This window comes from Cottoperca gobio, chromosome 4, assembly GCF_900634415.1.
Source record: "Cottoperca gobio chromosome 4, fCotGob3.1, whole genome shotgun sequence".
In the NCBI taxonomy this organism is placed as follows: domain Eukaryota; kingdom Metazoa; phylum Chordata; class Actinopteri; order Perciformes; family Bovichtidae; genus Cottoperca; species Cottoperca gobio.
In genome coordinates this window covers 19,825,292-19,839,051 of record NC_041358.1, presented here as the reverse complement: position 1 = coordinate 19,839,051, position 13,760 = coordinate 19,825,292, and the positions used below count along the sequence as shown (strand labels likewise).

At 39.2% G+C, this 13,760-nt stretch overlaps 2 protein-coding genes across 3 annotated transcripts; one reads left to right on the top strand and one right to left on the bottom strand.

The window, feature by feature from the left end:
• Positions 1-42: 42 nt before the first annotated feature.
• ctbs (chitobiase, di-N-acetyl-) lies at positions 43-6,757 on the top strand. 2 transcript variants are annotated; one of them, XM_029429535.1, is made up of 7 exons: positions 43-251; positions 983-1,121; positions 1,465-1,673; positions 1,883-2,054; positions 2,150-2,247; positions 5,021-5,182; positions 6,235-6,757. In XM_029429535.1, the coding sequence occupies exons 1-7, from the start codon at positions 138-140 to the stop codon at positions 6,415-6,417; spliced, it is 1,077 nt and encodes a 358-aa protein (XP_029285395.1). In that variant the 5' UTR covers positions 43-137; the 3' UTR covers positions 6,418-6,757. The 2 variants fall into 2 exon arrangements, with proteins under 2 accessions (XP_029285395.1, XP_029285394.1); XM_029429534.1 differs by having other exon boundaries at positions 6,229-6,757.
• A 163-nt stretch (positions 6,758-6,920) lies between these two features.
• On the bottom strand, positions 6,921-13,731 carry spata1 (spermatogenesis associated 1). Its single transcript, XM_029429533.1, has 12 exons — positions 12,819-13,731; positions 12,530-12,636; positions 11,723-11,840; positions 11,438-11,491; positions 10,037-10,439; positions 9,411-9,576; positions 9,252-9,312; positions 8,875-8,989; positions 8,659-8,784; positions 8,213-8,388; positions 7,725-7,823; positions 6,921-7,367 (listed from the first exon to the last, which is right to left on the bottom strand). The coding sequence occupies exons 1-12, from the start codon at positions 12,876-12,878 to the stop codon at positions 7,218-7,220; spliced, it is 1,635 nt and encodes a 544-aa protein (XP_029285393.1). The 5' UTR covers positions 12,879-13,731; the 3' UTR covers positions 6,921-7,217.
• Between the last annotated feature and the right edge of the window lie 29 nt (positions 13,732-13,760).

Sequence of the window (13,760 nt, the reverse complement as noted above, 5' to 3'; positions counted from 1 at the left end):
ATTGTACTTAACGGGATGACGTTTGTACCATGTCAGCTTCCGTACAGGAGTTATTAGGCTCGTGATAATGTTTACAGTTCAGATCCTGACTAGTCCGGTCCGACCTCATTCAGTTAAAACTTCCTCTTACTGTGAAAATGTCCTACTTTGTTCTGTTTTTGTCGTCGATAATTCTAGTCTGTAGGGCTACCGTGTGTCCGTGTGAGAGACCGGACCTCTGTCAACACATCCGCGAGGAGAGAGATTTTGAGGTAGTGAACGTCAGCGTGTTAAAAACACAAAACTGACACGACATGGTGTTGAACTTTGAATGTATCACAGCCTACAGTAGACATACATAAAGTAATTGAAAAATCTAAGCGTTAATTCTAGTGTTTGCTGTAAGAAACTGACAGGATTAAACATCTATACCCATTTAATAACAAGGGAATTAACCGGAAAAAGAGATGGCACTGTACACTGTTATAAATGCATCGTGATAAGCAATATTTGCTAAGCTTTTCAACTGTATTATCTAAGTTTCAAATCAGGATTTCTGTTCCTCTTTATGTACCCTGTCTGTGTTTGTTTTTGTTTGTTTTTTTTACAAATTTGGCCTCTTGGACTTTAGTTAGGTGACTCATGTTGGTTGTCAAAGTGCATATTTAAAGACACCTTTTTTTTTTGTGTTACAATTATTAATGTTTAATATTCTAAAGTTAACAAATACTACTAAAAGACCCTTCTTTGTCAAGTCAAATAATTTGACTTGACAAACACAGGTGTAACTAATAACATTAATTAATTAACAGCCACATTCAAGACTTACTGGCACTTTTAAATCCCTTTTCAGCAAGTATGTGTGGTGTTGTTTGTTTGTGAAAAATTAAGTACATTTGACTAAATAGTGAATACAACAAATAGTTGAAAAACATTAGTGGGATGTTAATGGAGTATATAGATATGAGCAGTTAACCTTACGGTGTGGTCTCTGTGTTTTCAGGTGTTTGTGTTCGACGTGGGTGGAAAGGCATGGAAGTCCTACAACTGGAGCATGGTGACGACAGTGGCAACGTTTGGAAAATATGATGCTGAACTCGTGTGTTACGCCCACTCCAAAGGAGCACGGGTTGTACTTAAAGGTAGAATAACTTTCTTCACTATGGAATGAAATGATTTGCAGAGACTGTTGAGTTTACAGAGATACTTTTTTGGCCTTTTGCCTTTATTAGAGAGATAGGACAGATAGACTGGAAAGGGATGACGTGCAGCAAAGACTGCGGTTATATTCATAGGACATCCTTTTCATTGAGATTTGTTAAAACCACCCAGTGAATGTTATTAGCATGGAGAGCTTCATTTTCTAATCAATTCCTGACATATTTTCAATTTTGACGCTACTCCTTGCTCCTGCTGTCAACAGTTAATCAACCCATTGTCCTCATAATTATGTCCATCTCTCTCTTTCCTCGTTGGTGGGAAAAGGTGACGTTCACCTCGCCTACATTGTTGATGAACACAACAGGACGGAGTGGATAACAGAGAAGGTTAACTTGGCCAAGAGTCAATTTATGGACGGGATCAACATCGACCTCGAACAGGCTGTGACCGAGGGCTCGCCGGAGTACCATGCGTTGACAGACCTGGTCAAAGAGACCACTGAGGCCTTCCATAGGGAGATCCCAGGTTCCCAGGTGAACACAATGTCTAAACAAGGTTCTCCAATAGTTTTTGTTACCTCTATGCCTTCTTCTTTTTTCCTAATGAATTCTTGGAAAGCCTCAAATCCCTCCATCAACCTAAATAGGAATTAACCAGGCAAGAAAATAAATGAATGAGGTGGTGTAAGGCCTCCCAAACCTGCATGGTCTCAATGTTATATTCATCTTATCCTGATCTCAAGGTCTCATTTGATGTTGCCTGGTCACCAAAATGTATCGACAAGCGCTGCTATGATTACGTTGCCATCGCTGAATCCTGCGACCTACTGTTTGTGATGTCCTATGATGAACAGAGCCAGATCATGGGGGACTGTATTGCAATGGCAAACGCCCCACTCTCTCAAACACTGAATGGTTTGTTGTCCAGTTGTTTCAGTAATGAATGAGAATCATTCTGCTTGTCAATGCAGAATTACTCATCACCACCAGCCTCTTGTCTTTCTTTTAAGGTTATGACCAGTTTTTGAGTCTTAAGATTGATCCAAAGAAGCTAGTGATGGGAGTGCCATGGTACGGCTATGATTACCCATGCCTCAACTTTTCCCAGGTAAGATATGTTCATTTAAAAGATGCAGTTAAAATGTTGGTTGTGTTCTAAGTGGTAATCTATATATTTTTTTTAGCCATGGTCTGCAGAGGATGAATAAGGGTGACATTTTTGGATTTCAGTGAAATGTCTTGACACATTTTTGATTGATTGCCATGAAATATGGTGCAGATATCAATGGTGTCGAGTGGATAAATCCTCTTGACTTTGGTGTCGATCTGACCTTTCTTCCACCGCCAACTTGAGGTTGACATTTGTGGTTTTAAGTGAAAAAGTATTGCGTATGGTGATCCTTAAACGTTTCATACGGCACCATCTTCTGGTCGAAAAGTTAATTTGTCCGATACTGCTAATGACATTCCCATCAGCGTCATTTTATCATTGTCATTGTGAGCACGTTAGCAAGTTAGCATTTAGCTCAAAGCACGGCTGTGCAGCTTCACGGTGCCCCTAGCATGACTGTAGAGTCTTAATCTTGTTGTTATTGTCAGCAAATCCCATAAAAAGACTGAAACTAATACTGAATTGATTCTACTAACAAGTACTGCCTGCATAGCCAAAACCATATATATATTTTTATCTGTTTCACTGACCTTCATTGTTGTCCAAAAGCTATTAAAGGGATATTTTGGATTGTTTGAAGGGGGTTGTATGAGGTACTTATCTAGTCGGTACTGGCTGCTTCTCCAAACTTGGTACATATATACAGGTACATCTCAATAAATTAGAATATCGTGGAAAAGTTAGTTTACTTCACTAATTCAATTCAAAAAGTGAAACTCGTATATGGATTCATTACACACAAAGTGAAATATTTCAAGCCTTTATTTGTTTTAATCTTGATGATTACGGCTTACAGCTAATGAAAACCCAAAGATCAGTATCTCAGAAAATTAGAATATTGTGAAAAAGTTAAATATTGTTGACTCACGGTGTCTCACTCTAATCAGCTAATGAACTCAAAACACCTGCAAAGGTTTCCTGAGCCGTTAAATGGTCTCAATCTGGTTCAGTAGGCTTCACAATCACGGGGAAGACTGCTGACTTGACAGTTGTCCAGAAGACAGTCATTGACACTCTCCACAAGGAGGTGAAGCCTCAAAAGCACATTGCTAAAGAAGCTGGCTGTTCCCAGAGTGCTGTATCCAAACATATCCATAGAAAGTTGAATGGAAGGAAAAAGTGTGGTCGGAAAAGGTCCACAAGCAACAGGGATAACCGCAACAAACCATTTAGAGGATCGTCAAGAAGAGGCCATTCAAGAGCCACCACGCACAGACGTATCCAGGACATGGTCTTCAACTGTCGCGTTCCTCGTGTCAAAGCCACTCCTGAACCAGAGACAACGTCAGAAACGTCTTACCTGGGCTAAGGAGAAAAAGAACCGGTCTATTGCTCAGTGGTCTAAAGTCCTCTTTTCAGATGAAAGTAGATTTTGCATTTCATTTGGAAATCAAGGTCCCAGAGTCTGGAGGAAGAGTGGAGAGGCACAGAATCCAAGTTGCTTGAAGTCCAGTGTGAAGTTTCCACAGTCAGTAATCATTTGGGAGCCGTGTCATCGGCTGGTGTTGGTCCACTGTGTTTTCTCAAGTCCAAAGTCAACGCAGCCGTCTACCAGGAAGCTTTAGAGAACGTCATGCTTCCTTCTTCTGAGAAGCTTTATGGAGATCCTGATTTCATTTTCCAGCGGGACTTGGCACCTGCCCACTGCCAATGCCTGGTTTAATGACCATGGAATCAATTTGCTTGATTGGCCTGCAAACTCGCCTGACCTGAACCCTATAGAGAATCTCTGGGGTAATGTCAAGAGGAAGACGAGAAATACGAGACCCAACGATGCAGACGAGCTGAAGGCTGCTATCGAAGCATCCTGGGCTTCCATAACACCTCAGCAGTGCCACAGGCTGATCGCCTCCATGCCACGCCGCGTTAATGCAGTAATTCATGCAAAAGGAGGCCTAACCAAACACTGAGTGCAGACACATGAACATACTTTTCAGAAGGCCGACATTTCTGTATTAAAAATCCTTTTTTTATTGGTCTTATGTAATATTCTTAATTTTCTGAGATACTGATTTTTAGGTATTCATTAGCCGTAAGCCGTAATCATCAAGATTAAAACAAATAAAGGCTTTAAATATTTCACTTTGTGTGTAATGAATCCATATAATATGAGTTTCACTTTTTGAATTGAATTAGTGAAATAAACTAACTTTTCCACGATATTCTAATTTATTGAGCTGTACCTGTATTATCATGAATAGTTAATTTTGACTCAATCCCACATACACCATACTGCTGCTGTAACTGCTCACTGAATCCCTAAATGTGTATTAATCGGCGGCTCCAAATTGCCCCCAATAAATGCACTATTTACTACTGTTAAAGTAATGTACAGTGCCCAGTTAATTCCTTCAGTAGTAACAAATAGCTGAACGCTACAGACAGGGTAGGGAAGTCAGAAAGTATTGAGAGACAGACTAAGGCATTGTGTTGGTACTTTTATGGGATTTATTGACGATAAGTTAATTATGTAAATCACTTTCAATTGACTTTGTGTATGAAATACAGTATGATATATATAAAAGCTATATATAGCTGAGTATTAAACTCTTTTAGTGTTTTCCCTGTGATTCATGATCTTTCTTAAGGTTATTTCTTTTTACCATTCTGGACAATGTTTTTGAATAGTTTTGAATCATTTATTTAGTGATTTCATTGTTCTGTCTAAAATGTAAACACAGTCATCCCTTAATGTCTTTTCCAATACCAGGAGGGAGTATGTTTTGTAATCGAAGTTCCTTTCCGTGGAGCCCCCTGCAGTGATGCAGCTGGAACACAGAAAACATACAAGTGGATCATGAAGCAGGTCAACAGCTCGATGTCCGGCAGGCTCTGGGATGACAAGCAGCAAGCTCCTTACTTCAATTACAAGGTACGTCGTCTTTATTATATATTTAAAAATTCAATTCTGCTTTTAATTTTCTTTCAAATAAACCGCTACTGACTGCACCTCTTCTATTCCTGATAAATTACAGCTTAACAAATCAGGCCGGCATTTTAAGCAAAGTTTATCTAGAGGGCCGGCGTCCTCCCGAGCTTCCACAGTGTCACTTCCCAAACAAAACACCCCTTCGACACAGCCATAAAACATTCCTGCTGAATGCCTTCTGGTTGGCTTTTAAACAAACCATTATAAAATGGTGCCATCATCAGTTCTCATCTTATTGTCTATCCTCTGTACTTTTAGCAGGGTGTCCGTGCGGCCTTAAAGAGTATTAAAAGTTGACCAATTAACTTGGCAACAATAAAGGCCCTTAAAAACGGCATTTTTGTTTTTATAGCTTGTTTTTAATATGTATATTTGTCCAAAGAGGTTTTGTGCTAAAGTTGCAAAACTGCATATGCATTCTTTTGTGCAGATTTATAAAGACGCATGTAGGCCTGTTCATGTTTTATGAGCCTCGTTTCCACTCCGACATGGCATATTGTACTGTGACATTATTATGAGCTGTGACCTGTGTCATTACTGTTTAAGGTCGTGTTAAGCGTATTGGTCAAATACTGGTTACACAAGTACATGTTGTGAAATTACTGCGCTGCAAGTATCTCTATAGAGAAGCCTAACAAAGTTTTTTTTATGTGTGTGTTAGAGGTAACAAGATTGTGTTTCTAGCTCTCGTGCATTAATATTACTCATTTTAATAAACCTTGCATTGGGTTAGTCACTCAATTCCTTCCCTTGTGCTTTGTTCCCACTCCATCTATTGAAATGATGTTGCATTGTTACAGTTGTCCAGGAAGTTATCCCAAACTAAGACTGTTTAGTCGTGCTATCTTAATATAGATGTATAGTAAATGTAAGTTAAAGTGTGTCGCTTATGTAACCGGTTATAACTCAAAGTGGCGATGAGGTCCTAAAATGTATGGAAAGGGTCTTAAAATGTATTAATTTAACTTCAGGCTCCTTGTTTTCCCTAGGACCAGAAAGGACAGATTCATCAGGTTTGGTACGATGACCCACAGAGTATTTGTCCCAAGGCAGAGTCGGTGAAATCTAAAGGTTTGAGGGGCATTGGCATGTGGAATGGCAACATCTTGGACTACAGCGATGAACCAGTTGCCAAGCAGCAGACCGCAATGATGTGGAATGCACTGTTAGGATGCTAGCTGGGATACACTCGACACTGCTGCAGAAATTTACATCAGCCCTCCTGTTTGTTGCTAAGTCAATATGTCCCTTTGTAGCAGTAATGGGGTGTGGCTTCCCTCTATTCAGGGACGCATACTTGCACTTCAGAGTTTATTGTGGCTTTTATTGCTGTTGTCATTGAATGTAGTTACGTCTCAGACATTCCTCTGTGCAAACTGAAATAACTGATCCATGGAAAAAAAGACAACCAATCTTTTTAATGTGACACAAACGGTACTTTTCATAGACCAATATTACGCTTACTAAGATATTTGCAATTTTATGCTTATTGTAAATAAAACATTTTCTGAAGCTATACATCCAGCATGTTAGTTTGAGCTTTCTTCTTAACTAGCTTACAGCACCTGAGAAATTCAGAAAACAGTAACAACATTGTGAACAAATCAGATCACATCACACATGAAGTAATGCCGAAAAAGCAACAACACAAGAATACTCAGAAATAAAATAGTGGGACATGTAGACAGTACAGCTGCATAAAATCAAACAAATGAACTGCTGTTCCAGCAAAGTTGAGGCCAGACAACAGTTCTGCATTTCAGGGTTGATCCTTAAAAAGTCTTAATAGGCATTGAATTAATTTCTCTAAAATAAAGCTTTGATTGGTATTAAAATGTCTTAAATCAATCAGAAATGTCTTCAATTTTGGATAAGGTAAAATTGGTCTTAAATAGCATTCTGAGTGGCATTAAAACAAGTCCTAAACAGTCTTAAATCTAACTTGCCTTAAGCTGTAGAAACCCTGGCATGTACTGAATTAGATGGAGGTTCTTTGAAATTGCGGTCTGTCCCATGTGGTATTTCCAAAGCCCAGAGAAGACGTGGGACCAGGATGAGAGGACTGGTTCTTCTTCTGTGCCAGCTCAGCCTTCAGGGCCCTCAGCTCTGTGGCAGCCTGTTTCCTCAACTATGCAGCCATTCATGAAAAAATAACATGGTTTGTTAATATAATACACCAGATGGCACACCAGCTACAGGGCAGTGTTGGAATGTAACTAAGTTAATTACTCAAGTACTGTACTTAAAGCAACAATACATAGTATATTTTTTCATGTAAACTCCTACACACCCCCGTAGCTCCGAGCTCAAAGTCCAGGCAGCACGGCTAACTGAGCTAACAGCTAACTGAGCTAACAGCTAACTGAGCTAACAGCTAACTGAGCTAACAGCTAACTGAGCTTTATTTTAGCAACAAGTTAAGATTTCTTTGTTGTGCAAGAGCTACTTTTCATCAGGGGTTACAGAAACATATAAAAGCAGTTACCTTTATCTCTGTTATCAGCTTCATCTTGGCATCCTCTACCTTTCTCTTAAGGTTGTCAATCTCATGGCTCTCCGTCATGATCTGAATGATGAGCTCGTTCTGAAATTCAGAATACTGAAGTCATTTACATGACTTTAATAACTAAAAAGATGCAGATGCTGTCGAGCTTTAAAATGTGTGTTTTCTTTATAGCAGACATTTTGACACGTCATAGCTGGAAAAGCACAAGTGTTCCACTTACAGGGCTTGGCTACTATGCCTTTCTTCACCGTGCTACAAGTTGAAATGTATGCTGTAATAAAGTTATATTGGCACTTCAAAATATCCCTCAGTGTATCCAATTTATTTCGAAACTATGCAATATTTAGAATCTAAAGAAAAGTTAAGAAATCTTTTCTCTGAGAGATTATTCATCCAAATACATACTTTGCATGTCTTTTTAATATTAGTCAAAACAGTACATAAAATCAAGATGAATTCAGTTGTACCTTTATGGAAGATCTGCCCTGTCGTCTTGGCTTCCCTCGGTTATCTCTGGCCTGGAGCTGGTGCAAGAGTTTGTTGTAAAATGTCTCCAACTCCTGTCGTAAATTTCTCAGATTTTCCTCTAATGGTGCAGTTGCCTTCTTAGTTTCAAAATATTTCTTCTTCCAACTGTCACGGGCTTTATGTTGAAGAAAGAACAGCAGCAGAATTGAGCTACTTTTGACAAATTTGACCGATTAAAAAAAAAAATTTATATAGAAAAAACATATTTACTTTTGTCTAACTTATTGAAAACTGTAATAAAAACCACGGGGATTAGGTCTTCTACAACTCGGTTTGATCTATCAAGGAAAGCTTTTCTGCTAGAATATTTATCCTTAAATTGAAGTTAATTTCTAACAGTTATATGTGACAGGTTTGTTGGTTTGTTAAGTATTGTGTTGCCCACCTTGGTTCCTGCGGTGTCTGTTTTGAGCCAATAAATCTTTCCCCTTTCTGAGCAACTCTTGCCTTGTCCACTCCAGCTGCTTTCTCTCCTCCCTCACCAACTTGATTTCCTCAATCAGTTCCTCTCCTAACAGAAACGCACGTGTCAGTTGGGTTAGGGAAAGAAAAAGAAAGAATGATCATTAATCCTTGATATGTGGCAAAAGTGCCAGCTTACTGTTTGTCTGAAAGACAGGATGGCCAGTCGTTTTTTGAGAGACGGTGTCCAAGTCTAGTCCTGAAGGTGGAGAAGTGAACCCAGGTCGAGACAACACGGCTGGACTCTCTGGCACCTTAAAACAAGCAAGAAATACAACGACATGAGTCTTCATCCGAATGGATTTTAATGGACTAGTCTGCATTCCTGTTCTTTGTTCACTTCAAAGAACATGCAAGAAACTGGACATTTCCTGTTTGTTTTAAAAACCCTGTAAAAATCCTTCAAGAGCAACTTTTCTCATAGGTTTATACTCAAGACTGAAGAAGACATGCTGAGACATGTTTTAAAGGTTTCCAAAAGAGAAATGCTGTCACATATGTAATGCTATACATTACTCCATTTGTTGGTTTATTCCTGATGGACTTCAGTGCGTGTACATCTTTTGATTTCCCGAGCCTGCAAACAAACACACTGTTAGAAACAACCAGCAGCAGCAGCAGCCCTAGTATTCAATGCAGAGTACAAGTCTGGCGTTAAGAAATGCTGCACTGTACCCGTCTGTGAGGGAGAAGCCTGAATCTCTATCCTCCAGAGACTGAGCGACTCCCGAATCTCTGGCTGCTCTGTTCTGTCTGTGGTACTGTTTCTTCTTTCTGCTCGTTTCTTCGATCTCTGGCGACTCCTTCACCTGAGCTGAATCTGCTTCACATCGCTGTAAAGCTGTAGATGTATAGAAACGGAAAAGCTTATTAAAGTAATGTGAGATCAAGAGTACTGATGTAGCAGATGTAGCAGGTGACAAATGCACAAAGGTTTTCCACCAATGCATAAAGTGTCTGGTAAACCATATTATAAAATGCCAATGTCATTTTCACATTCAAATAAAAAAAGAACTATTATCGATATTGTGTTCTTTTCCGTTTGCCTTTTCAGTGAAGATGGGGATATTTTGTAGCGTGATATACACGTTTGAATTGCCATTTTCTTTCCACTTGTACCACAATGATCTGAGTCCCAAGATCTGTTCTAAAACATGGTGCATTTCGGCAGTTTTAAGTTACAGAAACCTGCACTTTCATCACATGGGATAATAATTTTGAGGGAGAAAGCCTATCCATATTTGTACAACTAGAGCTGATAATACATTCTTTGTCGCAGAGAAAAGATTAGTATATTGTACCTTTAATTGTACCATTATTCTGTGAATCAGGCTGTGGTGCTCTTTGATTCTGATGCTTCCTTGTGCAACATTGCTGCTCTGCCCACTCTACATTGTTGGAAGAGAGACCCTCCTCTTCATTTTCTCTCTCTGACTCTGAAGAACTATAGCTCTGCTCCTCATCTTCCTCCTCCTCCTCCTCCTCTTCCAGGCTGGGAGTGGGAGGTGTCTGATGGGAACACTGGGGGATGAGGGGGAATTTAACAGGCTCCTTTGTTCCTGCTGGCAGGCTGCATGTCTTGGGAGGGGGGTAATAGGTCTGTTGGTCTGGGGAGCTGCTGCTGGTGTCTGGGGTGAGAGACTGGGAGCAAACACTGCTGTCGTTCTCCACAGTGGGCAGCAGGTAAAGCTCCGGCTGTGGAGCCTGCCAACAGGTGACGACAAGACATTAGCTTAATTGGTATATAATAAAGCAAGAGTAAGTATTCTTGACACCTGAATATCACCAGATAACGCAGGGCTATAAGGCTAACACACAAATTACACGAGTACATACAGGAAAGCACTGTTCATAACAAAAAATAAGGGGAAAAAACAGCGGTGTAGATGGCATACCAGAACATTTAAAGGAATACTTCTCCCACAACATAACTATTTGTATATCAATAACTCACCCTGTGTTACCTTGAAGAAAACCACGGTCAATGAGGAATCAAAAAACTGAAGTTTTATTCATCAAAAGTCTTGATGAATAAATGGGGGCCGCTAGAACAGCAGCACAACTATATCAAAACATCCGTTTACAAACTGTACAACAATTTGTGCAGTATAAGTCTCATTTATCCAGTCGCATTGTCACGACTTCCAAAACACACAATTTCAAACACTTCCGCATGAACAGTCTCACGCTTTGGCAGGAGCACTACTGCCTATACTGTGCTATACTGCACGAGTTGTGTGCAAGTTTGTTAACTGATGTTTTGATATAGTTTTGCGGTTCTTAAACACCACCCCCCCATTAACATCAATTCATCAAGTTGTCCCACGTTTTTTGGTTCTTTGTTTAGCGTGGGCGCATGTGAGGAAAACTGCAGGAATTCAAGGTAACACAGTAAGTTATTGATATACAAATGCTACGTAAAGATGACTTCTCATTTTTTTTAAAGGATGAACATGGCAACAACATACATTTGTAATCAACCTGCTTTGACTGGGAGCACAAGAGTGTTGTGGGGATTTCAGAAGTTTCGTTTTTTTTAAACACATAATACTATGCTTTATAATACCGGAAAAGACCAACAATCACTAAGAATGTAAGAAAATGTTACATCTTATTCTTCAACTTATATCAACCAGTGTTTTGTCAGTGAAATCCAAAGAAAAAACTGTTCAATGCAACTTTGGAACATGGATTCAACATACATACGGTGGAGCGAATGTTTTCACTTTAAGATCCCTCTCCTGTTTGCTCTTGACCTGCAATGTCAAAGAATTTGGTTATAAGAGGCATGACAATAAGAACTGTGAGCTCACACACACACACACACACACACACACACACACACACACACACACACACACACACACACACACACACACACACACACACACACACACACACACACACACAGGCTATACACCCTTTAGTGTCGGCAGCTTGAATAGTAAACTTGTCAAAAACGACAGTAAACAGCCAGCTGCTCTCACCAGTGCCAAACTGCGGCCCACACATTTCAGGAAGGAGAATTTGTCGATGCTCCTCTCAGCGCCAAGAAAAGTTCCCAGCTCGCTCCTCAGAGTTTTCAGGGTGGTATCAGGATAAACCCTGACATCACAGGGGAGGAAACGGAGATTTTTGTATGAAAACATATGATCATAACATATGTTTTACACTAAACCCAGATAAGACAGTTTGTCATTTTCAGTGGTTTTAGTGAATTAAAATGGCCTGTTATAGTCTAAACGCTGTGAATACAAATCTGGGGAGAACATTTTAAATTTTCTGGAATAAAAAAAAGAAAACAACTTTGAAGAGCTTCAGTTAAAATACCATTATGATATCAAGCTTTAAAAGCACATATGACATACTGTAGGTGGAAAGTAACAAACTGCATTTACTACAGTACTTTGTAAACTTTGAGATACTGAGTTTTTGGATATTTTAAGAGTTCATATTGCACTTTTTACTTTTTTTTACTGTACATGTTAAAGATAGACATAGTTCACATGATGCATTTCTATAGGTGTAACAATCCAACAGTACACCATATTGTTTAGCTACAACATTATACTGCCCTATGTTGCAACAATAATTTAACACTCCCAAAAAAAATTTGTATTACTCCTTTCCCTAAAGTTAATTTCTTTTTTCATGTTGTTATGCAGTATGCGAGAGGAATTGGAATATTTCACGTGTATACCACTGAATCACTACAATTTAACACAAATGAATAATAAATAATGTCTTGTGAGTTTAGTGTCTTGAATCAAATTAAACAATTCCAGCAGTTTCACCTGATGAAGCCTGCAGATATGAAGCTCTCTATAGCATCAGCTGGGACTTTATTGAGCTTCACATTCCACTGGTCATCTGGCACATACAGCACATGGAGCTCCACAAACTAAACACATAAAAAGCACACACACACAACACGTTTGAGTTCATATTTTGGCATAATAAACAGTGACAGTTCATTGCTATATTTGCTTTTTTATAAGTAACTCCATTTTAGTTCACTCTAAAAATTTCAAATTCTAGCACACAAAGACTTTTTGCAATGATGCATTAATTCCCTCACCGTACCTTGCAACTGGCCGGTCTTCTGTCCTCAGGATATCTCACTGACTCACAAGACAGCTGCATTATCAGTCCAGCTCAGCATAAGGAGAAGCAGAGAAACTCTCCAAAAGACGGTAGATTCCCGTTAGGTCTATTCGCAGGAAGCCTTGTTTTTCTGGGCTGTGAAGGCGTGGACTGCTCAGTAACAATTGAACAAGTGAAGTTTCTTTTATGAGAGTGCCAGCGCTGGTTGCTCTGGTGCTGATGATGACAACTGCTGCAGAAAGAAGCAGCGTATCCCATCTGTGATCAACAGAGCAGACACTATCCACAAGTTGCATCGGTCATGCAGGTATAGTCCGTTTTTGTACCCACTTCTTCATGCATTTTTTAATGTTATTTAATTTCAAAGAGTGAATGTTGACAGGGAACGTGACGTGATATTTAATTAATTTTCTTATTACTCACACGTCATATTTTGTTTTCATATTGATTGATTCATTACTAATTACATAACTTTATATTAAAAATAAATAAATAAAATAATTTCATAAAAGTTACAATGTATTGATAACATTTAGGGTTTTATGTAGAGATTTCCGAAGATTTACATGTATTTTGGTGTCCGGGTGTGATAATGCTTTATCGCCACCAGATGTCGCACTTTCTATTGATCTGATGCCGCTTTCGCGCAGACTGGAAGTCGTCGTAATTATTAAGTTTAACGAGATATTGCTTTTTTCCCTTTCATTGCTCGGAATTTAGAGCTTAAATAATTTAGTTAATTTTCAACTAAAAAGAGGAATATTTTATGTACATGTACGTAATGTCATTTGGTGCAGTTTCCATCTAAAATAACTTTAGGGGGGAACAGTCGGAATTATATATTTTGAGTTTAAGAACATCCCCTGAAGGCAGCAGCGGCGGACACTCCTTTAAACAAAAACCGGAAACTCTGTGACGAGG